Here is a 22859-nt window from a genome sequence, read left to right on the forward strand (position 1 = left end):
TAGGGTCACCATCAATGTCAGTAGTGTCTGAAGGCTGTGCTAGCTTCATCAGGAAAGGGTGGACATTTTACATGAAAAAGATTCATCAGAACTTGAGAAAGTCTAATAGTTGTTCATAAGTAAGAATGGGTACCATAACTTGGAAAGATACATACATCGGAGATTAATACAGCAGCCAAGAAAAAGTGAGATTTTTACTTGCAAGGGAAAGCTGCTTACCAGGAATGACAGACCTCACAATTAACCATAAAAATAAGACTCAAAGTTAAACTCAACTCCCATCAAGAAAGTGCTGAAGAAGTTATTGCAATTAAAGTCCTTTCAGACTTGGACGAAAGCCATCTCCCACTTTATTAAGGGGAAAAATGTGTTTCTAAGAACACATTGTCAAATACATCTGCCTTGTGAAATAAAACAAATTACCGTGTGTGCTGCCTTCTGCCTAAACATGCTTATCTTGTCAAATCAAACCTGAGTCTTTCAGCCAGCATGTCATTCAGAGCCAAAGCTGTGGTCAGGGGGAGGTTTTTGTGAGGTTGAACACTGGTCTCCTGTTGCGCTTTTTCACAATTTGTGTTTGACCCTGCATTTTCCTTTACCAGCATGGAAAGTTCTTTTTTGCTCCATCTTGTAGGACATCCTTCTTCCTGATGCCAATCACTGGCTCATCGGGAATGTCAGGGTATGATTAATGTCCCTCTGGCAAATTGTTTCCTTGTGCTTTCTACATAAGGTTTATGATCCAACATGTGAAATAACAAGAGAGAACTCATATTTTAAACACATGATCCCCCTGGAGACCCAGCAGGATATTCTCATTCTCAGTTCAGACAAACTCTGATGAGAATATTGCCAGCATCGACATTCTTGAGTCAAGCTACGCAAGGTATTCAGGAGTTAGCCCTTAAAGTGAAAATCTTCTGTTCATCATGTCTTCATGCTTTTCTAATCAGTTGTTCCCGTTTCACAAGTCAGAAGACAAAAATCTATGCTTGTGACATCCAGGTTTAATCCAGATTGATGAAGCTAAGCAGGCTTTCTTTTCTTAATCCAACTTCACCATTTACAAAGGTGTTGAAAGGAAAGTCCAGGCTCTGATGGACCCTTATTAACCTAAGGACCTCAGACAGGTGCTGAAGTTGGGATGTAGGAGACAATTGGGTGGCTGATGAAGAGACTATTACCCCAGCAGTGCTGGCTCTACAGAGACAGCAGCAGGGAGGACTCCTCGTGGTCTCGGATGGATGCTCACGCCTGCCAGCACCTGCCTTCACCCCCAGGCTGGCTCTGTCCTCCTGCTGCTCTCCCTTCCCATGCCATGGAGCGGCAACCTTAACCCTCAGCAGCACTGGACTCCAGCTCACAGAGGCTAAAAGAGGTGATAGTGGATTTTTTCCAGTCCATGTTTTTACTGTTGAGTTAGTGCAGTCATTTTAAGAAAATTTTCCTGTTATTCCCTGGCACAAGGACAGTACAGATTTGTGCCATAACCTTGTCCTTCCTCCGAGTCGCCTGGCTGCTAGTCACATAGCACCCAACGCCTCATCATCTGTAACACACATATTGCCACACCAACTCAGTGTGAACATGGGTCAGTAATGGTGGAAGATAAAGACAGCTACCAGATATTTTTTCCACAAAGACCTAGTTAACGTAGGCAAAACAGCCCAGACTGCTTCAGCTGACTGCTTTAGGATGAGCTGCATCGCTCTCCAGACTCCACGACTCACACTGGAGCCAACAAAGTGCAGGTGGTGCCGCCTGACTGAATCCCACTGTGAGAGACTGAGCATGAGATTCAAGACCTACCTAGACATAAGCATCTTACATCATTTGACATGATACATAATCTCCCCTGGGGTCACCCACTGCAGATCTGGAAAGACTTCCCTAGGTCTTGTGTCGTATTGACCAGTCCCCAGTCGGTGTCTCTGGCGTCCAAGACATCGTTGCATGGTGATACTCAGCTACACCTAGGCATCACGTACTGCTCCAGAAGCTGCCAAAATGCAGTCTACAGCAGGGTGGAGCTTGGCCAGTTTCGACATCAAAAGACTGAACTATCCGTAAACTCTACTTTCTTTTCTTTTTGTTTTCATAATTTTAATTTTTTTAAGAAAAATTGCCCAGAATGGAAAAGCTGTGCTCATCTCCCAGCCCGTTTTGTCGTCAGAGCGCAGAGCTTGGGCTTAGCTGCTACAGCATTTATTGTTTCTCTGGAAAAAACCACAAACATTTGGTTTAGTCCTGAACAGAGTAGCCTTGCTTTGATTACATATCCCCAAATAAACACATAGAACAGAGTTCAGCCTTACACAGTTTAATTATCCCATATTAACAACAAGAGGTGGGAAAAGGACAGCTCAGGAAAACACTGTCACAAAGCTGTACTGAGAAAAGCCACTCACAAGTGGCAAAGAAGGGGAATAGTCCATTCCCTCCTACAGCTTCCAAAAAGCAGCTAATTCAAAACTGTTTAGAAAACAAGTGTAAATTATTAAATAATTTAACACAGAAAAATATTTTCCCCAAATGGCCTGGTTTTGTTTTGGTTTTTAATTTATTTATTTGGCAGGCAAAAATTTTACTGGAATAGTGCTCTGTTTGCTATAATTGCAATAATTTACACACTTGATTTAAAAGCAAAACAAAACAAAACCCAACCCACAGTGATTCCATAAACCCCATGTGCCATTGGCACCTTTTTAATATGTAAATAATACATTGCCTGGCTCCCTAATGCAATTTTAATGGTGTATCTTCTTTTACCATAGGACCAGCCAAAACAAAATCCAACAAAAACGTAGCATATTCTTGGTTTTAAATCTCAGGCTCAGTGAAAAGGCTTTCCTGTGATTTACCAACAGCTTTGTTGCAGAGACAGGAACACTGAGATGCAAAAGCCCTTGTTCAAGAGCTGTTAGAGGAGAGGCCGTCAGCACTGTCTCTGCCCTATCTGCCACCTCCTGCCTGCATGGTCACCTTGAGAGATGCTGGACAGAGAATACAAGTCTGCCTGTCACCTTCCAGCACAGAGAGTCACCTGCTCAGGCACAGTGACATCTGCATTTTCTGGAGGGCAGCTTCTGACCATGCCCAGGGCTGTACTTGTAGGTTTACTGTCTGCCCAGATGGCAGAGCTAATTTGGAAAGTAATCTCCGGCCACCTTTCCAAAGACTGCAAATACCCATGAACAGACTGAGGCAAAAACTGTTGCAGCTTTTGGTGCTTGAGCTTGCAGGGCAGAAATCCTGCAAATACACCATCCTTTCTTACCTTTCATTGCAGGTGACTTTTTAGGCACATTCATATAGGGCTTGCTTCTGTAAGAGGTGGCAGCCTTCCTTTGATGACTATACCCATAGAAACTGGGTGGCCATGGACACAGGCGTTGAGCCGGGGCTGCACCATATGCCTCATACTCCTTTCGCTGCTGACAGCTTATGCTTGGTAAATGCCATTTAACTGGCTGGAGAGAAAACAAGATTTAAGAAAAAGCAGGAAAATGGCACCCACTGAATTCAGGGCACAGAGACAGTCTGGGGTGTCTCCAGGAACAGACTGAACAACCGTCTGCTAGGGAATATGCTGGAGCAAAGGGAATTAGGCTGCGTCCCTTTTTCTGGGTGGGAAAGCTACAGAGCTATAGTCTGCCTAACCCATGGAGATCTTTTGTTATTAAAGATACAGGTGTGTCCCTCATGTTCCTAGCACAGGCTCTTGGCAACGGTTTCAAGAGACATTGAAATGAAAAGGGTTATCCAAAAAACCCCTAGATCTCCTTCAACTAGATACCGCTGCACCATCTTACCCATATGGGGTTGGACTAGATGATCTTCAAAGGTCCCTTCCAATCCAGATTATTCTATGGTTCTATGATCTCACAGGGATGAAAGAGCCTGAACTTTAACAGAACATCATTATGTATGTACCCTTTGCACAGTGCACTGGAGTGTATTAAAGGCTGTGCCATGCAGGGCACATGCAGACACACATAGTGAGACCATCTACACAGGCTGAGGAGTCACTGTCATGACAGGAATTAAATGTCATATTTACATGGCCTAGTTAACGCTTGACCTCCATAGAACCTGCTCATTGCCACCACGTTTATTCAAAACAATGTCTCATAACCGGCTGGGAGGTGTCTTGTGTAGAAAACCTGTTCTGCCTCACTGCTAGAGGACTGAAATCACACTCAGCTTGGACTAGGAAAAATGGTGCTTTTAAATACAGTGTGATCAACATGCTTGCTTAATACTGAAATATAGCAAGCTGACCTAAGATGCAGTACCATAATGGCAATAGATATACCATTAAGAGTTACTTAAAAGCAGTAAGTTTTTCATGTCATGATATTTTCACTTTAATTAGTCTTTCCATAGCAAGAAACACAGTAAAATCAAATCAAAGAGTTTATTTGCATAGGAAACAGCAAAAACAGCACCACTGAGAGCTACACAGTAAAGATTTTGTTTAACCCTGACATGTGAACATGATATTTAATTTCATTTCCAGTAAAGCAGAGGCAAATTGTATCTGCTACGGGATGAGAAAAAGACTCCAAGGCTGGGAAATCATTATCTCTGAGCACTAGCAGTGGGGTATGATTCTGGGGTGGTTATAGACGGCTGTGGCTTATGCTTAGCTTGGCCAGCTTGGAAGCACCATGCGCTATGGTGAACGTGCCAGGGCAGGGTGCCTCTTTTCCAAAAGACCCGATGAGATTTCCAAACACATTCAGCACTTAGTGCCCGTGTCAGGTTCATTACTCCGATCGCTTAATACAAACCGCTTTGTGCAGAGGAGTTTTGAAAACGCAGCTGCTTTGCTGGCTGGCACATATGTCTGAGGCTGATCACCTCTCAGATCCGCACCTTTGTGGGTGGGATTGTCTTGGTCAGAGGGTTAAACTCACAAATGGCCCATTGTGAATGTTTTTTCAGACTCCATTCCCTCTTTATTTTCACTTTGCATTCTCAAGTTGATTTTGGCAATTAGCTGATAGGGGAAAAGGGAGAGTGTCTGACTTTTTTGCTTTCTCCCTCAAACAAAATTTCCTCTGGGTTTCCGAAGAACATTTTGTTCTGACCCTTTCATCAGAGTTCAACCTTCTCCTAGACCAGCCTGCAACTTCTGACCTAACCTCTAAAACATGACCCTGCCAAGTTATAATCACAGTGGATCATCCAAAACAGTGAAGTTGGGTCAGACTTGGGTTCCTGAGATTTTTAATGCCAGGTGATTCTCTGTGCTGCTGTGGCTGATTTTTGGGTGAAGCAGTAGTAGGCAGCTCTGTGTGTGTTGACAGCGAAAAGGGAATTTGGCATCCCTGAGCTGATGGAGGACAATGTCACTGTTTTTTGCAGAGGCATGTCCCTGACAGAAGGAAGCTAAGCTCCATCTGGTAGGACCAAACCCTTCGGGTACTGAAGTTCTTGCACATGGAGCAATGAGGAAGTTTAGATCACCTCTGCGGTCTCTTCAGGCCTTACTGTGAGATCCCACACGGTCCCATAAAAAGTAGCTCCTATAGGATATAGATTCACTTACGGGCTGAAGAACATTCAATTTAATAGGGAATTCATGGGAAAACACACATTGGCTGTTCACAACTGTCTGTCCACTGTGAGCTGAATGTGCTGGAGACCTCTTCCCCGGCTTTGGCAGGGCTTTGCCTTCCTCCCCTCCATGTGGATGGCAGATAGCACCAACAATCCTGTGATCAGCCTGTGTCTCACAGTTAATGCCCTGGACTGCACAGTGCAGGATTTTATTTCAGTTTCAAGGGTGAGGGGTAAAGCTTTGGAAAGAATTAACCAGATAACAGACAAAAATTTTGGCATTGGAATGGTTTTGTATAAAAAGCTACACGATGCATTGCTACTGTATGCTTTTCAAAAGAGGAAAAAACACTTATTTTTAATGTTGTAATATGACCTGATGTTAGAGAAAACAAAAACAAATTCACATATCACATCAAAGATAACAATAATAATAATAATAATCCATAAAAATAATCTGACCGACCGGCAGCATTTGTTGTCTTTAGAAGGCCTCCCACAGAAGAAACACAGTTGAAGGTATCTGAGAGCTCTTGGCAGGCGTGATGAATTCAAGTTTTAAAAACAAGTCTGGGGATACTCCCTGCACGCTACGGCCCTTTGACATTGGCGGGTCTGGCAGCCAGGCTTGCATAGTAAGCGCACTGAGTGGGGTCACACTGTCCATTGACTCCCGGAGGTCCCTGTGGACCTATGAGACCAGGCACACCAGCTTCGCCTTGAGGGCCGGGTGGTCCTGGCATCCCATCTTTGGCATAGCCAGGCTCCCCTGGGAGGCCTAAAATATAAAAAAAAAAAAAGGTGCCCCAGTGAGTGACACTCCCAGGGTACAGCACTCAGCAGTGTAACATTGCAGGAGATGGCTTTGCTGCCAAACAGGGAAGAATACATCTGTTTCTGCAGATTTGGGTCTGGCTAGCGTGTATCTACAAGGATGTAACAAGTGTGTCTCCTCTGAAAGAAAAATTTCCACCATCTATGGCATCCTTGGGTGGCACAACTCTGATGTGGCTGCTCTTCCTCTATCACCACATTGAAGTTGTGCAGCTGCATGAGCCGACTAATGACATATAGCCCTCATGAGGAGGTGAGGATGGGAAAGCTTGAGGCAAGAGCCAGCTTTGTGAGATAACTCATTTCCGTGAAGCATAGCAGGTCCATTGTTACTTTAAGGCAATGCAGGGCCAGCATGCCAAATGCAGACCATGGAGTTACGAAGGCTTCCCATAGTTTCCTCCCCCAACAAAGCAGGGTAAAGGCAAAACTGATCAATGGCTCCTAATTTCAGATTAGAAACAAAATATATTTGATGTTTCTTTGTCAGCAAAGGTAAAGCATGAACTGTATGCCTGAGGCACAGGTGTTGGATATGACCTCACATGACATCTGAGGCTGCCTGGATCTCTTGGTTCAGCTTGGTCACAACAAGATTCTGGCAAGGGCAGATAAGACAATTCATAGTTTATCTAGTAGTTAAAGCTTCACTTTGGATTAGTTCCAAAGGCCAGTTAACTTAGCTGTTATTGAGGTGGATCATTATACCTGTCAGTCAGGTTGGGGAAACAAAAGTGGCCAGATATGCTAGTGATGTATTTTTTCCCTTTGAGCCACTTCCTACAGAAACTGTGTGTGCCATATTTATGTTATCCTGATTGTCTATGTAATATAGCAGAGACTTGTGTCCTTGTAGCGGTTCTGAGTGATGCGTTTTGTGTGGTGTTCTGGATAAACACACCTGGAATTCCTGGAGGACCTATTTCCCCTCGTTGGCCAATGCCAGTCTCTCCTTTCTCACCCTTTGCTCCTCTTTCTCCTGTAGAGAGGGGAAGAAAAATAATGAACTGATAAGCATGATCTGTGGAACTAAAGAATACTACCATAGGTCTTCCATCCACACCGAAGCCAATATATTTGCTCAGAATAGTTCCTAATTGTAGCCAATCCTCTGAGATGAGACATTAAGTAGGAATGAAGACTCATCCCACTCCGATTCTGGCCAGAGGTGGAACACATCAGCAATTGCTGGTCACATTCACCACCTCTGGTTCCCCAGACTGAGGCTGCTTCTAACACATGCATTTTGAGGACCGCTTAGATGCTGCTAACAGGAGAGGTGGACACCAAAGTGTGATGGACACATGCCGTTATCAGACTGCCCAAACACACCAAGTTCCACTCACCTTTGGGGCCGATTGGTCCAGGTGGCCCTTCAGACCCAGTCTGTCCAGGCTGGCCAGGCTCTCCTGGGGGGCCAGTTCTTCCTGGGAGTCCTTCCTTCCCAGGGGGACCAGGAGGTCCTGGCCTGCCATGGGATGCTTTTATATGTGTGGGCTGGATCTGAGCCAGGATATAGGCTAACTTTGCTGTGAAGAGAAGGAAATGGGTTTGTTAGACTAGAAGGTCAGTGCTCCAAGAGACAAAGAGCCAGAAACAGTGGCCCAGCAAAGTCCAAGTATTGTCATAAATCAATTTTTCAGGACCACCCATTTCTTGTCTACACACAATACTTCCCCGTAAGTCATGATGGTGCCTCCCTGACCTTCTCTAAATTATTTAAACCTCATTTCTCCGTGGCTTTGAACTTCTCCTAAACCTCAAACTTAATCCTAAACACTTCTCTCATCCTCTGCTCCTTGTCTACCAAGGATCTGAAATGTCCTTTTCTTTAGCTGTGCAGCTGGTGGATTTGTGTCAAACTGGAATCATTGCTATTGCAAGAGCTTATTTCCACGGTTTCTGCTACGTGGAGCAAGATGCTACATGGCTGCTTTGTAGGGACAAAGCTTAGTTTCCTTGCTCTGGGCTTTTATACATGTGGAGTTAAAACTAATGTACCCATCTCTGGCTGTGAAGTCAGAAACTGTAAATAAGGCAGCTCCCTGCATCAGCATATTCTCCGATTTCCAAGCAGGCACATTGCTTGTCAGTTCCATATTAAGACCCTGAACAGCCTACACAGCTCTTAAAAGACATACTCAACATCACAAAAACATCCTACAGAATAGGGAGAGAAGGGGTTTCTATCTTCTCTTCATTGATCCAAAATATTGAATGCTTTTAGATTGGCATGGAATTTGAAGTCTCAGAGTGTGTAAATAAAATCCTTCAAATAAATCACTCTATTGAACCATGATCTTTAGCATGGAGGAAAATGCATGCAGCTATATGTCAGCTGCTCCAAGAGCTGTGTGAGAAGAAGCACTACAGCCCTGCATTTCCCTGTAGGTAGGACCAGAAGTGGTCTGCAATTCCTGTGCTATAAGAGAAGCAGTATCCCACACCCATTCCATCCCCTCTTCTCATACAGATGAGAACAGATGAGTATCAAATGTCACAGCCAGAAATCAGGAACATTTCTTCTCCAACTGGGACCTCAAGACAAAGGTTACATCCTACTCTGATTACTTTCTCTTCCAGGGCCCCATATTAATCTGCTTGACCTTGTATCTTCTCTTGTCCTACCATCTCAGCCCAGGCATCTGCAGGAACGAGTCTGCAGCAAAGCTCTTCGGGTAATAAAAAGTGATGAGGTGCTTAGCACAGGCAATGGCCTTGTGTTGAAAGAGAGAGAAAGCCCCTGTGCCGTTGCTGGGAACATCAACCTTAGGGAATGGTAAGGCTTGCTAAGCACATTTCATTTTACACATTCCTCCTTCCAGGCAGGCTTGTTGCAATGTGGCCTTCCATAAGCAGGAGAGGTGCAGGTGCCACCACAGCTATAGAAAGTAACTTTCGTACTCTCAGATATATCTTCTGGCTTCCCAGAGCCGATTACTTACCATCTAGTTGCTTGGATAACTCCTCTTGGATAAGCCTTCTCAAAGTCTCTAGAGATGGGGATTCCCCCTAGAGAGTAATAATCACAGCAATAACAAGACATGATAATCACAGCCAGGGGATGTGCAAACTAAACCCACCACAGAGGTTTGATGGGTTGCATTTCATCACCCATGGCATACACAGGGCTTCAGGGACTGCCTGCAAGAAAAACGTAAAGGGACTCAAAACATCTGCAGTCCCCAACCTGCTGGCAAGCCATGGGCTCAGTGGTGTAAGCAGGGAGCCTGGTCAGAGGGCGTAGCTGGGACACTGTCCCCATCTCCTTCCTAGAGAAAATCTCCCTCCTATACGTTCATAGGAGAAGTAGTAGAAATCAAATCAGGAGGCATCCTCTGCCCTACTAGATCATGGTGGAAAGCTTACCTCCTTTGTCAGCACTGCATGTTTCCTTGCAGAGAGAAGCATGCATGCCCCCATAGTTAAGGTGGGTATCTAGACTTGCTATAAACACTCATACTGGATGCGTGGCCTGCCAGCAGCCCTCATCTGGGGGAAGAGAAGCTGCTTTATGCATATGATACCCATTCTTCCAAATGAGTAGAAGGATCTGCCTGATTTCAGGCTACTGAAGGGGGAAAGGAGGTGCGGCTGCCTGGCGTTCGTCCCCTACCCCGCCTCCAAGGGATAGTACCTTTCATTCCCTCCCTCAGCTCTTTTGTGCGATGTTGCTGTTGAACAGCTCTAATGGCTGTCAAAACTCAACGCTATGTGAACAACAACGCTGGATGATGCAACTGACCAAATGATGAAAGCATTTTTGGTAGGTGGAAGGAGAAGTTTTTAGTTTGGGGCTTTCCAAGAAAATAATAATTAAAAAAAAGTGGTTTTAGGGTAACCAGACTCTTCTTTTTGCACAAACTCAAAAGAAAAAAATGTAGCTATATTTAAAAAATAAACCATTTCAGACCAGCAAGAGCAAAGTTTTCCTTTGTAAATCATAAAGTGAGGTGTTTCACTTGAAAGACTTTTCATTTTTTGGCTAAAATAATTCTTTGAATTTCTACCAGTTTTGAAAATGCTTCTGGTCAACCTAAAGACTGCATGTTTTTGCATATGAACTATTTGCATGAAACTCTTGCTTTTCCCTGACACCTATCCTTTTAACATACAACAATGCAGTCTGTGCCCTCTATGTTGATAAAAATCCTAAGAGGCTCTTCTGAATCAGAAGTTACTCTTCATTAAGGACTGCAGATTTTATTAAACAGCTAAGAGACGTTTCAATTTTAACCAATAACATTGCTGGCAAGTACGCAGTTGGTCTATTTGCTGCCTTCTTCCCAACACAAATTTTGCATGAGAAAAAGATCTTTGTTGGTGACAAAAGAAACAATTTTGTCATTAAGTACTAACCATTTGTGATGGCTCTCAGTGAATATCCCAGTAAGTAAACACGATTATGGAACATCACTGAACACTTACAAATTACCTTTTCAAGTTTGAACCCTATTAGTTGCATTAAGCCTCCATAATCATCACTGTATTTCACCAAATCTCTGTGTTGTTGAGAAAGAGATAGAAATGCTTTGTCTAAAATTTACCAAGCTTCTGCATCAGAGATTATTTCACTGTTTATTCCCCTCTGAGGTCATCTCAATTTTAGCCTCAGGATGGACATAGCAGTTTCACTAGTGTCAGTAGCTTTTTCTCATTCTTGTACATACATTACCCTCAGGCATTCTCAGTAGCAAGACTGCTTCCCATTAGGGAAAAAAAAAAGAGATAATATTAAACAAAAATAGAATTTTGTGAATTCTGATGAGCTGAATCCAGGATTTCCAGGAAACGAGCAGTGACCTTTCCACAGCTCAGCACTTTGTCTCGCATAACAAGCAGCAGAGGAAGGCATAAGACCTCTGTATGAAATGCTATGCGTTAACCCCCATATAGAAAGAAGCTTTTTCAAACTCCAGACCTATGGCCATGGTCATGTGACCTGATTTAGGCTTTTAGGGATATAAGGTGTCAGGAACTGGCCACCCTGGCTATAGGTCTGGTTTGCTCAGCTCTCTTGAAGTTCAATGCAACACTCCCACAACACATCCCTGAGATATGCTATAGCTCTCCTTTTTATGTATCAAGAGATAAAATTGTTGCCTCCCTATTATAACAGACACTTGCTCTGATTTCTATCAGCCTTACTGTTATCTTAGGTACTTTCCTGATCACACGCTGTGGAAATAAAACTACTGTACAAAGCCCTTCTCTGGCAATCTTACCCTTGGTCCTGGAAATCCTGGCTGTCCTGGAGGACCCGGAGGTCCAATTTGACCAGTGTCCCCTGGGGGCCCATGGGGACCCATCAGTCCTGGGTGGCCTTTATGACCAGGTATCCCAGGATCACCTGGAGGGCCCTTTTCTCCTTGAGGTCCTTTTTCGCCTTTGATGCCAGGTTCTCCCTAAGTGAAAAAAACAACATTACCACCACAAAATAAGAGGCAAACTTCTGATTTCCAAGCACAGCAAAACACAAACAGCTGAGCTGGCAAAGTTACTGAATACAACATCTGGTGCATTACAAATGATCCACAATTACTGATGGAGAATGATTAAAGAGAAGGCTGGGAGGGTGAGGAGCATGGCAGATCTCTACAGGCCATGCTTCGGTCTTAAATGACCCCTTCCTCAGCCCCTAACTTGAAAGATCTCTCTTTATTTCAACATTCTGAAATAACTAATAATATGCTCCAACCTACCCTCTCTCCTTTGGGGCCAATTTCACCTGGTTTCCCTGGTGCACCCTGCAACAAAGTAAGGGTGAGCATGAAAGAATTATCCACAATAACGGTAAGTAATAAAGCACATGCCTTTGCAATGATTCTTATGACCCGGGGAAAACTTCTTTCCCTGCCAGTCCCACAGATCCCTGAGAGCTCCCTCTTTGCTCTCAAATATCAACAATTCAAGAAAAGAAATCAGTTTATTGCAACCCAGGTAGCATCCATGATGTTTTTTCCCCAAGTCACCAACCCTATTGAAACAACTGGGAATTTAACTTACCTCTTTTCCGGGAGGACCTTTCTCTCCTGGTTCTCCCTGAGAGATATGGAGAGTGAATTTAGCACCAGACTGCAAGGAGTTGGAAGAAAGACCCTACCTAATAACCACAAGTCTTGCTTTCTGTTTAGAGCCCAAGTTTTCTGCTACACAGCAGCGGGTTTGGATGATTTATCCTTATCCTACTGCTACAGGTCATTCCTGGAAAGACACATCCTACTATTTAGAAAGCATTTTTTAGTAAAATGGCATACTGTGTGAATGTAAATAAAAGGTAGTCATTTCTACCCAACCAGCTGAGGTCAGGACAGATGTTTCATTGAAAGTGTGTTCCTGCTTTCAATATATTTTATTCCTTTTTCTTACAAATGTTTCAGAAACCTTTGTACACTTTATTTGAGCTGGTGCAGCTTAAGCAATATCGATGTTATAGCCATAACAGTCTAAAGATGTAAAGGAAGTAAATTTTGTAAGAAGATGTACCATTTTGTATTACACCAGCTGAGATAATGGATATAGAGCCAGTGATAAAGCAAGGTTGAGCCTGAAAGCTTGCCTGTGATTCAGAACTATATCATAGAATATTAGAATGATTTGGGCTGGAAGGGACCTTTAACGGTCATCTAGTCCAACCCCCAATATCAAATAGCCTCAATTTAAACAAGCACCCTATTAAGGTTTCTTTTTTTATTATACTCTACATTTATAATGTCATAATTAGGCAATACAATCTTTGCATTTTATCATTTCAGTGAAAAAAAGTCACTGCAGTCCTGAACTGCACTGATAAAATAAAGCAAACATTAAACTAGTTACAGCTAAAATTCTGCCTGCTTTCCCATATCGTGGATGGAAAGTTCACCTTTATAGTCCATTTACAAGCCACATACATGATGATATCTATAACGTGTTCATGCAGGTGATGTTTTTCCCATAACCTGGAAACGCATATAACAACTCTGACAGTGCTAGCATACTTTCTGTATGCATGAGCAGTGTAACTAATCACAGATGTGTGATCACATCAGCTCCAAATTTGGCAGCATCAGACTCACTTGAGTATTCCTTAGGGCCACTTCATTTTTAAATGGCCACCACATTTGCTGCTTTAAATTAATTTTCCACAGAAATATTTCTTTCTCCTATTTTCATCACGAAACTGCTTTTCCATTAAAACTCCTTCCCATCAAGAAAAAAAAAAAGAAAGAAAAGGGAAAGAAAAAAAAAAGAATCATCCTGTGCAAGATTCAGCTCTGCTAGATTCACATGGAAACCTTTTAAATCTCATTTTAAGTCACAGCAGAGCTAGAAACAAAAATATTTACCCAGCATTCACCTTTCCACCCTTCCAGTGGGATGTAACATATTTTACTCGCCTTGGAAGGGCTAAAAATATTGGATTTCGAGGCAGTCATATTTTCAAGTGTATAGGTATTATTTTGGTAGATATATGATTGCTTTATTTGCAATGTACCTCTGTCGCTGGTAAAATACCTATATTATTATTATTAGCACTTATAATTTCCCTATTTAGCCTGTCTGGAGTCCATGCAGAGCTATAGTCTGAGTAACTTAAATACCTCATACCCCTATGAAGACGACCAGCCTGATCAATGCACACATTATCAGGGCTGACTGGCAGGTACCAGCTCAGTAAATGAGATCACGGGTGTTCGTCCATAACAAAAATGCTGGTTTTGCAGTATCCTTTAGAAGCAGAGAGTTTGGTTTCTGGATCTGTCCGATCTCCTGCCTATGTTTTTTACCCAATTAAAGTTGTCTATATTCCTTCTTCATCAGTCCAACGTTTAAAAGCACGCAAATTAATAGGTCTAATCCATCCCCAGACATACTTACCGGTGGTCCTCGGGGTCCTATGAAGCCAGGGAGGCCTGGGCTGCCATTTTCTCCTTTATTTCCTTTAGGACCCTTAGGACAGAAATGAGACAGACACTAGCAGCCCTTTCTGCAACACCTCTTTTCCAGAGCATGCATTTACAGATACATTGGACCTGGGAAATTTCACTTTAGCACTAGGACTCCCAAAACTGGCAAGTAAAGGAAGAACAAAGTAGCTGAGAAAAGCATATTGCCAGCACCACATTTGCACTATTAATAAGCTACGTGGGGTCCCTGTGAGAAGATGAAAAGGAAGTGACAGTTGTGGAAGTGACAGGAGGTATGTTCGGTGGCGGTTCTGGCACTGCATGGCTTATAAGGTGGTGGTGCGGAGCGGAAACGCTGAGATGCGCCACAACAGGGAAACAGTGCAGATGGTCATACTGCTCAAACCGGAGAACACAAACAACAGACAGCTCCTGGGGTGCTCTTTTGCCTTTATTTCCAGGTTCAATTTTTAAAATGTCTGCCTTTTACTTATCTCTTATGATATTCTGTAAAACTATCCCTTTTTCTTACAGATCGGGGCAGCTTAAATGGCAATTCGTGATACAGAGCCATTTCACATACACTCTTATTTTCTTTTCTTTCCCAACTTTGTCCCCTACCCTTTAATTCAGAACATATCCCTTTTCCTTCTTAGAGTAAACTTGTCTTCATTTTAAGCCCGTCTTGTGCAAAGTAAGCACCAACAAACCTGACAGGCACGAAGCACGTGGCTTTCGGGGATGCAATCAGCCCTGGAGATTTCGGAGGCTGGGCTCCACTGCTGTGTGCAGGCTTAAGCATGAGCACTGTGAAGTGGGATGGGCACTGTCAAACGGCAGATGCAAAAGGAGAAGGCTCCTGGCAGGTTTTATCTTGTGATTACAAGTCAGCAATGGTGAAGGTGGAAGAGAAACCCTTATTGCCATGATAACCTTCCTCACTTCTTTTTTCCCAAATAGTAATACAATATTTCAGCTTGTCACACTACATCGTCAAGGAAATTAGTGCACTTCCAGGCAAGGCTAGAAATAAATTGACTTGTGTATAGCACAAGGAAATACTTCCCTTAATAACCTTTATGAAAGTGAGCGGATTTATTTTAATGACAGAGAAGGATACTGATGAGGTGACTGTTCTTCTGACCAACACTATCTCATTGTTTACCCTTTCTCAATCATCTGACTTTATCCTTTTTCAATCTCTTATGTTATTTTTGGACTGTGAATCCTCTGGAGAAGAGACTACTGTAGTTTTGTAATGTGCAGGCAGCTGCCTGGTGAGTCCCTGGGTCACTAGCTGACTGTCTAGGTAATGTGATAATGTGATGATGATTTGGCACTCACAGGGCATCCCAAAGCCACAGCGGCCAGGTGAAGACCCAGAAAGCCAAAAAGCGGTAACAGGAATTGGGAACAGCAGTGGGCATGATGAGAAGAAGAAATGAACGTTGAAAAGGAAGGTAAGAAGAAGTTACATCAAGGAGAAAAAAGCATCAGCCCTAATTCTTGGCTGCAGAAAGGCTGCGAGACTGCACCACTCCTACCCCAGCTGTAATCTGTGAGTTATCACCTCCCCATGCAGAAAGGTGATGCTTACTTCACTGAGACCACTCGGGAGGAGACATCCCTAGAGCAAAGCAATACGTGCTCAGGGCGCAAGGCTGAGGTTGCTTTATGGCCTTGCCAGGGCCACAGAGTGCAGTCCTGCTGCAATTTTTCAGATTCTCCTGTTACGCCTTTCTGCCTATTTGAATCTAACAGCCCAGCAACCTGTAACGTCTAGGCGGACAAAGAGAGGGAAGAGCCCTGTGTTGCAATAGATGCTACTGGACAGAAAGGTACATTTGCATGGATTTGCTGAATCCTGAATAATTTTCAGCAGCAGAACAGAGAAAGAAAAACAAAACCACAACCAAAACAAAACAAAAAACCCTAAAACTCCTCACTCTCCTTACAGCTCTTCATTACCATGCTGTTCTTCCACACAGGATGGCCCCAGTGGGGTTTCATTCTGCTTCGTGATCTTGGTTTACTGCCCACTGTCTGCTCTTTCCCCAAGTGCCTGGGGAGGATTTTGCTGCTGCTGCTTTTCCTCAATGGCAGCCTGCCAACTCCCCGAGGCCCTCTCCTTCCCTGTGACAACTCTCTGCTGGCTGCACAGTCTCTGCTTAGCAAAATTAAATCTACTAGTGAAGGTCAGGCATGATAATCTTTTTTTCCATACCAGGTAATCAATCGTTTACTTTTTCTGTGAGCACTTTGGCTGGGAAAAATGATGACACAGCTAGCAGCTCAGTTCCAGGAATGTAGCCAAACCCCCTTTGATGTCATGGCCAGCCAGTGATTTTCAGATCGCCGATCTTCAGACATGGCAGCTTCAGGGATGGTAAGCGGCTACATATAATCCACTCCATCTGTACTTCATCAATCACCACTCCTTGACATAACTGCTTGCTGCATGAGTATCCCTTTGTGGTACTTACTGGGTTACCTGCCGGGCCAGGTTCTCCTGCAGATCCAGGTGCTCCATTCTTGCCCTATGTCAAAAGGAAAAGCGTTAGTGAAGTAACGTATACTACAATCAAAAATATCCACCTACTGCTACACCAGCAGGGATTTCTTTAGCATTGTCTAACCTCCTCTCTTGGCATATTGCAGAGTAAGGGTCTCTTTCCAGTTGAGCCCACAACTTCTGCATCCCCGATTGCATGGCTGACCCCATCTCAGGACAAAAAATTGAGATGTGGACCCAAATCCCCTAGTCCGAAGAGGACCAAACCACCACTCCTCCTCCTTTTCTTCACCCTTATCCCTATCATACACAGCATCCTTCTGGACAGATGGAACCACCTACTCTGGCTGCTCCAAGTCACCAGCGTTCAGACAAGTCCCTTTAGTCCATGTTTGAAGCACCTTTTGGCAACTCACTGATCAAAGTGCTGGGCACTAGCTGATAGGTATGTCCAGATCCCCCCACACCTTCCTGTGTTAGAAAACTTCCTCTCTCCAGTGGCTGATGTAGGTCCTGCAAATTACTGCCTACCGTCCTCTCCTCAGGGCTGTCATCTGAATCAGGGTCCAGAGGCCAGGAATCTATTTTTTAATCATCTCAGGATTCCTCTTTTTTGGGGAAACATTTGTCCTAAAAGCCTTGAGGCATCTGATACTTGCTTGACACCAGACAACTCAGAATGAGCCAAATCACCGTTTAAAAGGACCTGTTTTTCACCATTCCTTATCAAAGGAGCTGAGCTGACTGCCTACACTGACTAAAGTTTGATGAGATTAATTTCTATACCCGGCTCCTCTTTCCTCCTAACTCACCATGAAGAGATGTTTTTCCCTGAATTGGAGTTGACCATAAAGACCAGCCTTTGTACTGGCAATATTTAAAATCATGCCCCGCACTCTTTATTAGAGAAGAAACAAAGCAAAGGAAGAACAAGAGAAACTGATACTTCGCCCCCCAACACAGAAAACCCCAAGTTTCTCTCCTCCAAAGCAGAATATGTCCTGGAGTTATGATAATTTCTGTCTCCTCAAATCTTTTTATTCATTGCTAGTGCTGTGCAGGGGCATGACACATTAGTGAATGATCCAGCAGTACAGGAATAATGAGATAAATTACAAGGTAGACACAGAGCCCTCCATATGTTCCAGCAGTCTAATTTAAACCCCTACCCTCCCAGCTCAGAGGGACCTGCCGCTCCAGCTCCTGGCATTGCTGGCTGAATCAGCATTTTGCCCTGATTATGGAATAGGTTGTACAATCTGTTTCACTAGCAGGTCTTCCGAGAAGGAAAAAGAAATCACTCATTGCAACATATTAAAGATGTGCCTAGATTCAGCAACAGAGACTTGTATTCAAATTTGGAAAGGGTTGATTTTTAAGAGAGACTTTAAAAACCCATTAAATTAATAAAAGTAATTTCTGAGCCACCCCAGATGACACTTTCTGAAATGTCAACTAAATTGCCATTTCACCGCTGAAGTTGTAATAAAACTCTACAGGTGTTCAATTAGACAAACCTTTTCCTAAAGTTTACTTTTTGTTGTTTCTTTTTCCCCCAGAAAAAATCACAGAGAGCATGACAAAAATGAATAATATCACAACTGGACCCCACATATCTCAAACTGGGCACCCGCAATTAGTGTCTACCTTGAAAACTGAGGCCATGTGAGGAGCAAGTGAGATGCCAGACAGGACTGGAATATGAGCCCTTCTGACACTGCAGTCCTGGCAGAATCCATTAAACTACTCTTCCCATGGAGTCAGCAACCATCACTCCATTTCACTATTATAAAAGTCTTCAGCTGTTTCTAGCAATATCATTCTGCCTACTTTGAGAACAACAAATCAAAGTGTTTTAATCAAACATCACCCGAATCTTGCTTAAGACTCTTCTTCCAAAACAGTGCTCTGGACTACAGGACATTTCCACTACACACAATGTACCTCCAGAAACGGCTTGTCGGGAGAGAAAACTCACCGGCTGCCCTCTGAGTCCTCGAGGGCCCTGTGGTCCTATGGGACCAGTATCACCCTGAAATGAAGAAAAGTATTCTGGGGAGTGAGAAAGATTCGACATGGAGACAAGCAAACAAGCACTTAAAAATGTTCCTACTAAATTACACTGTTCACTTATGAGGGGGAAACAGCGTTAAAGAAGTCTCACTACCCCCTTTCTGTTAGGTATGAGGAAGACCAGCCTTTTGAATTTTAAATATCTATCACTAAAAGCAGTCTAATTACAGGCAGAAATCATCATTATCGGGTTATCTTAAAGCTGGAGTTCTCAGGGACAGAGATACTTTAGTACTTCACAAAGAATTGACTTCTTTGTCCTCTCTTGAGGGAGGCTTAAGGCCTGCTTCTATCTTCTCTGAGGCATTCCCTAAGGTCTATCTCCCATTTTACTTTGTAGGGTACCATTTACAGCACAACAGTTTTCCAGAGATACAACGGGGTGCAAAGGAGAAACAACTTCCCCAAGTCCCACAGCAATGGCATGTCAGCACGTGGTATGTTGCTCAGCAGCTGCTGCAGGATCCCACGTCAGCTGCACTCTCCCAGGACTTTGCTATGTGACTGCATTTGACACTAATAATGTCAAAGGATCTGTTTGTACCATCTTTCTTTCCTGTGAGCAGCAGCGTCTTATTCCGTAGGTATTTCGCAGATTTCAGTGGAGCTATGCGTGAAGTACGGTACAGCTTTTGCAGAGGAAGCGTGACAGAACCTGGCCCAGCGGGACCTGCAGAATGAAGCACTTCTCGGAGAGGGGTGGCAGAAAGCAGGTCCATGGCTACACAGCACAGCCTGGGATTCAAACTATGCAGCTTTCTCTGCTTTTCCAAAGACACAGCTGATATTTAAGTGTCAGCAGCTGAGCAGTGACAAAAGCCCTCAAATTCTTTGTTACCCTAATGATCACTGCACAAACCATTCCCTGGGCTCTGCTGCAGTATTTCACCCTTTATTGCAGTTTCTGCAGCTGTTTTAGGTCAAGGTCACTGTGAATGAAAATCTTCATTTGTCAGAGAGCAGGAAATTAGTTTCTGCTTAAAATGTTACACTTACATCCTTCCCTGGTGGCCCCTCACGCCCAGCAGGACCTGTCGCACCTGGCTCCCCCTGCAATTCAGCAAACAGGAAAGAGAGATCAGCTCAAGGTCGAAGACAGACCAGTAACACCACTGTAAGTGGTATGGAGTTTCTGCAATACTGGACTGAGCTCAGTGAAAACTTTCTAAAGCCAACATGAGCCTCGTACACCATACATGACACCCAGCTTATAAAAATAACCCAGAAGCATCTTCTATAACTGATGCACAAGGCAGTGCACTGCTGTCCAGCAGAATATTTGCTAGAAATATTCATTTCCAATCTATTCATGATACAGAAACTACCGTAACGAGGAATAGATGAGGAACTCCAGCACTGGATTTTGCAGCTAAGCTCCTGCAAGCACAGCATTTTATTTCCCTGTAAAATGCCAGAATTAGGCAGAAGGACATTCAGTTTTGTATTCCACTTTCTATGCCCAGGAGCTTTTTGTACTGCATTGCTCAGAACTGAGAGGAGACCAACTTTTCATACAGGATTTGAGCTTTGGGTTTTGTGATCCAGAGGCAACTAAGTCAAAGGGCTAGAGACATTTCTATTCTCATTTCTGTAAGTTTTGTCCCTCAATTTACTTTGCACTTCTTAAGTGTTTTTCAAGGAGAGCTAATATATGATAACAAGTGCCTCACCTCGTCCATCAGTGTTTGTACCAGAGGGATGTGGTATGGAGGCATCCTTAAAACTTTCTCACAAAAGGCTATCTCGAAGTGAGAATCAGAGGATGCAGCTCTACCAGCTGCCTCACCTTACCTAGAAGCAGAACTTCAGCAGAGGGAATGAAGACAGCTGCTGTGATTTTATGCCATGGGTTGAAAACAGGCATGTTAAACACAGACCTATTATAATTTTTACCTATTGCCTCAGAAAGGCCAGCTTCAATTCACACAATCTTTCTCCACAGGATCATCATTCATGTGGTATGTGTTACTTACCTGGGGGCCTGGGGGACCTGTATCTCCTCTCTGACCTTTAAAACCCTACAAAAGAGAATGAAAGCAACAATCGCTCATTACTCTGATGCCTGAAACACTAAGAAAACTCTAGCTTGAATATGCACTTAATAACCTTTCCAATTTTGCCTAACATTACTTCCATAGCTCCTTAGGCTGCAAGACCAAGACTATACTCTGTGTATTCCTGGTGTGACCAGCCCACAGATTATTTAGCCCTAAATTTCCTTGTCCCCATCGTTTCAGAGGATACGTAACAGAGCACAAGGGCCACAGCTGGTAGAAGGTGTGTCATGAAGTTATGTGCTTTAAATCCTAGGTAAGGGACCTACTCTTCTCCAAGTATGAAGGATTTGGAAATGCCTGTGTTTGATTTGTGTTGATTACTTATTTATTTAGTCACCATGCCATGACTATTCTCACCCAGGCAAGATCTTTGGTTATAGGTTTGCATTAGTAAAGGTGTTCATCTACCCAGCAAAAGCTTCCTGTACAGAACAGGAACCCATCAGAGAAGCACCTACCGGTAAGCCTCTGGCACCCTCCTGGCCTGGGAGGCCTGGTTCTCCAGGCTTTCCCTATGGGAAACAATAATGTACATGTTAGTGAGAGTCTCAGGTCCATCTTTCTGCTGTTGAAAATCTCCTACTCCTCTACCTTAGGATGTAACAGCACTGAGGACCGTGATTGCTCAGGGTTTCTCCAGCAACACTGGAGTCGGCGCATACAAGAAGGACTGTAGTGACAGACATTCCCATACATACCGTTACCCACACAGTCACGAACACAGCCTTTGAGGTCCAAAGGCAGCTTAAACCTTTGGACTGGTGTACCTTTACAAGGTTTTAATGTCATAGAATCATAGAATGGTTTGGGTTAGAAGGGACCTTTAGAGGCCATCTAGTCCAACCCCCCTGCAGTGAGCAGGGACATCTTCAACGAGATCAGGTTGCTCAGAGCCCCGTCCAGCCTGACCTTGAATGTTTCCAGGGGTGGGGTCTCCGCAACCTCTCTGGGCAACCTGTGCCAGTGTTTCACCACCCTCATTGTAAAACATTTTTTCTTTATATCCAGTCTAAATCTACTCTCCTTTAGTTTAAAACCATCACCCCTTGTCCTATCACAATAGCCGTTGTTAAAGAGGTTGCCCCCATCCTTCCTATAGTCCCCCTTTAAGTACTGGAAGGCTGCAATAAGGTCTCCCTGCAGCCTTCTCTTCTCCAGGCTGAACAACCCCAACTCTCTCAGCCTGTCCTCGTAGGAGAGGTGCTCTAGCCTTTGGATAATTTTTCTGGCCTCCTCTGGACCCGCTCCAACATGTCCGTGTCCTTCCTGTGCTGAGGGCTCCAGAGCTGGATGCAGCACTCCAGATGGGGTCTCACCAGAGTGGAGTAGATGGGCAGAATCCCCTCCCTCGGCCTGCTGGCCGCACTGCTTTTGATGCAGCCCAGGATACGGTTGGCCTTCTGGGCTGCGAGTGCACATTGCCAGCTCATGTCCAGCTTTTCATCCCCCAGTACCCCCAAGTCCTTCTCTGCAGGGCTGCTCTTGATCCCTTTGTCCCCCAGCCTGTATTGATATTGGGGGTTGCCCCAACCCAGGTCTTGTTGAACCTCATAAGGTTCTCACAGGCCCACCTCTCCAGCTTGTCCAGGTCTCTTTGGATGACATCCCGTCCTTCTGGCACGTCAACTCTACCGCTCAGCTTGGTGTCATCTGCAAACTTGCTGAGGGTGCGCACTCAGTCCCACTGTCTGTGTCATTGATGAAGATATTAAACAGTACTGGTCCCAGTACGGACCCCTGAGGGACACCACTCATCACAAGTCTCCATCTGGACATTGAGCCATTGACTCCTACCCTCTGGATGCGACCATCCAACCAAGTCCTTATCCACCGAACAGTCCACCCATCAAATCCATATCTCTCCAGTTTAGAGAGAAGGATGCTGTGTGGGACTGTGTTAAAGGCCTTACAGAAGTCCAGACAGATGAC

The 22859-nt window shown here is 44.0% G+C and overlaps 1 protein-coding gene across 3 annotated transcripts in view; it reads right to left on the reverse strand.

Annotated features, from left to right (window-relative positions):
• Positions 1-4403: 4403 nt before the first annotated feature.
• Positions 4404-22859, reverse strand: part of COL22A1 (collagen type XXII alpha 1 chain) — a 262270-nt gene continuing 243814 nt past the window's right edge. For all 3 annotated transcript variants that reach the window (XM_075085891.1, XM_075085889.1, XM_075085890.1), the window contains 13 exons: positions 21389-21442; positions 20847-20891; positions 19870-19923; positions 18779-18832; positions 16772-16825; positions 14260-14331; positions 12406-12441; positions 12102-12146; positions 11625-11804; positions 9345-9411; positions 7746-7928; positions 7301-7378; positions 4404-6343 (listed from right to left, as the gene is read on the reverse strand). In XM_075085891.1, coding sequence (XP_074941992.1) covers positions 6156-6343; positions 7301-7378; positions 7746-7928; positions 9345-9411; positions 11625-11804; positions 12102-12146; positions 12406-12441; positions 14260-14331; positions 16772-16825; positions 18779-18832; positions 19870-19923; positions 20847-20891; positions 21389-21442 — 1110 coding nt within the window. In that variant the 3' untranslated portion in view covers positions 4404-6155. The remainder of the gene's footprint in view (positions 6344-7300; positions 7379-7745; positions 7929-9344; positions 9412-11624; positions 11805-12101; positions 12147-12405; positions 12442-14259; positions 14332-16771; positions 16826-18778; positions 18833-19869; positions 19924-20846; positions 20892-21388; positions 21443-22859) is intronic.

The sequence above is a fragment of the Phalacrocorax aristotelis genome, chromosome 2 (genome assembly GCF_949628215.1).
Source record: "Phalacrocorax aristotelis chromosome 2, bGulAri2.1, whole genome shotgun sequence".
In the NCBI taxonomy this organism is placed as follows: domain Eukaryota; kingdom Metazoa; phylum Chordata; class Aves; order Suliformes; family Phalacrocoracidae; genus Phalacrocorax; species Phalacrocorax aristotelis.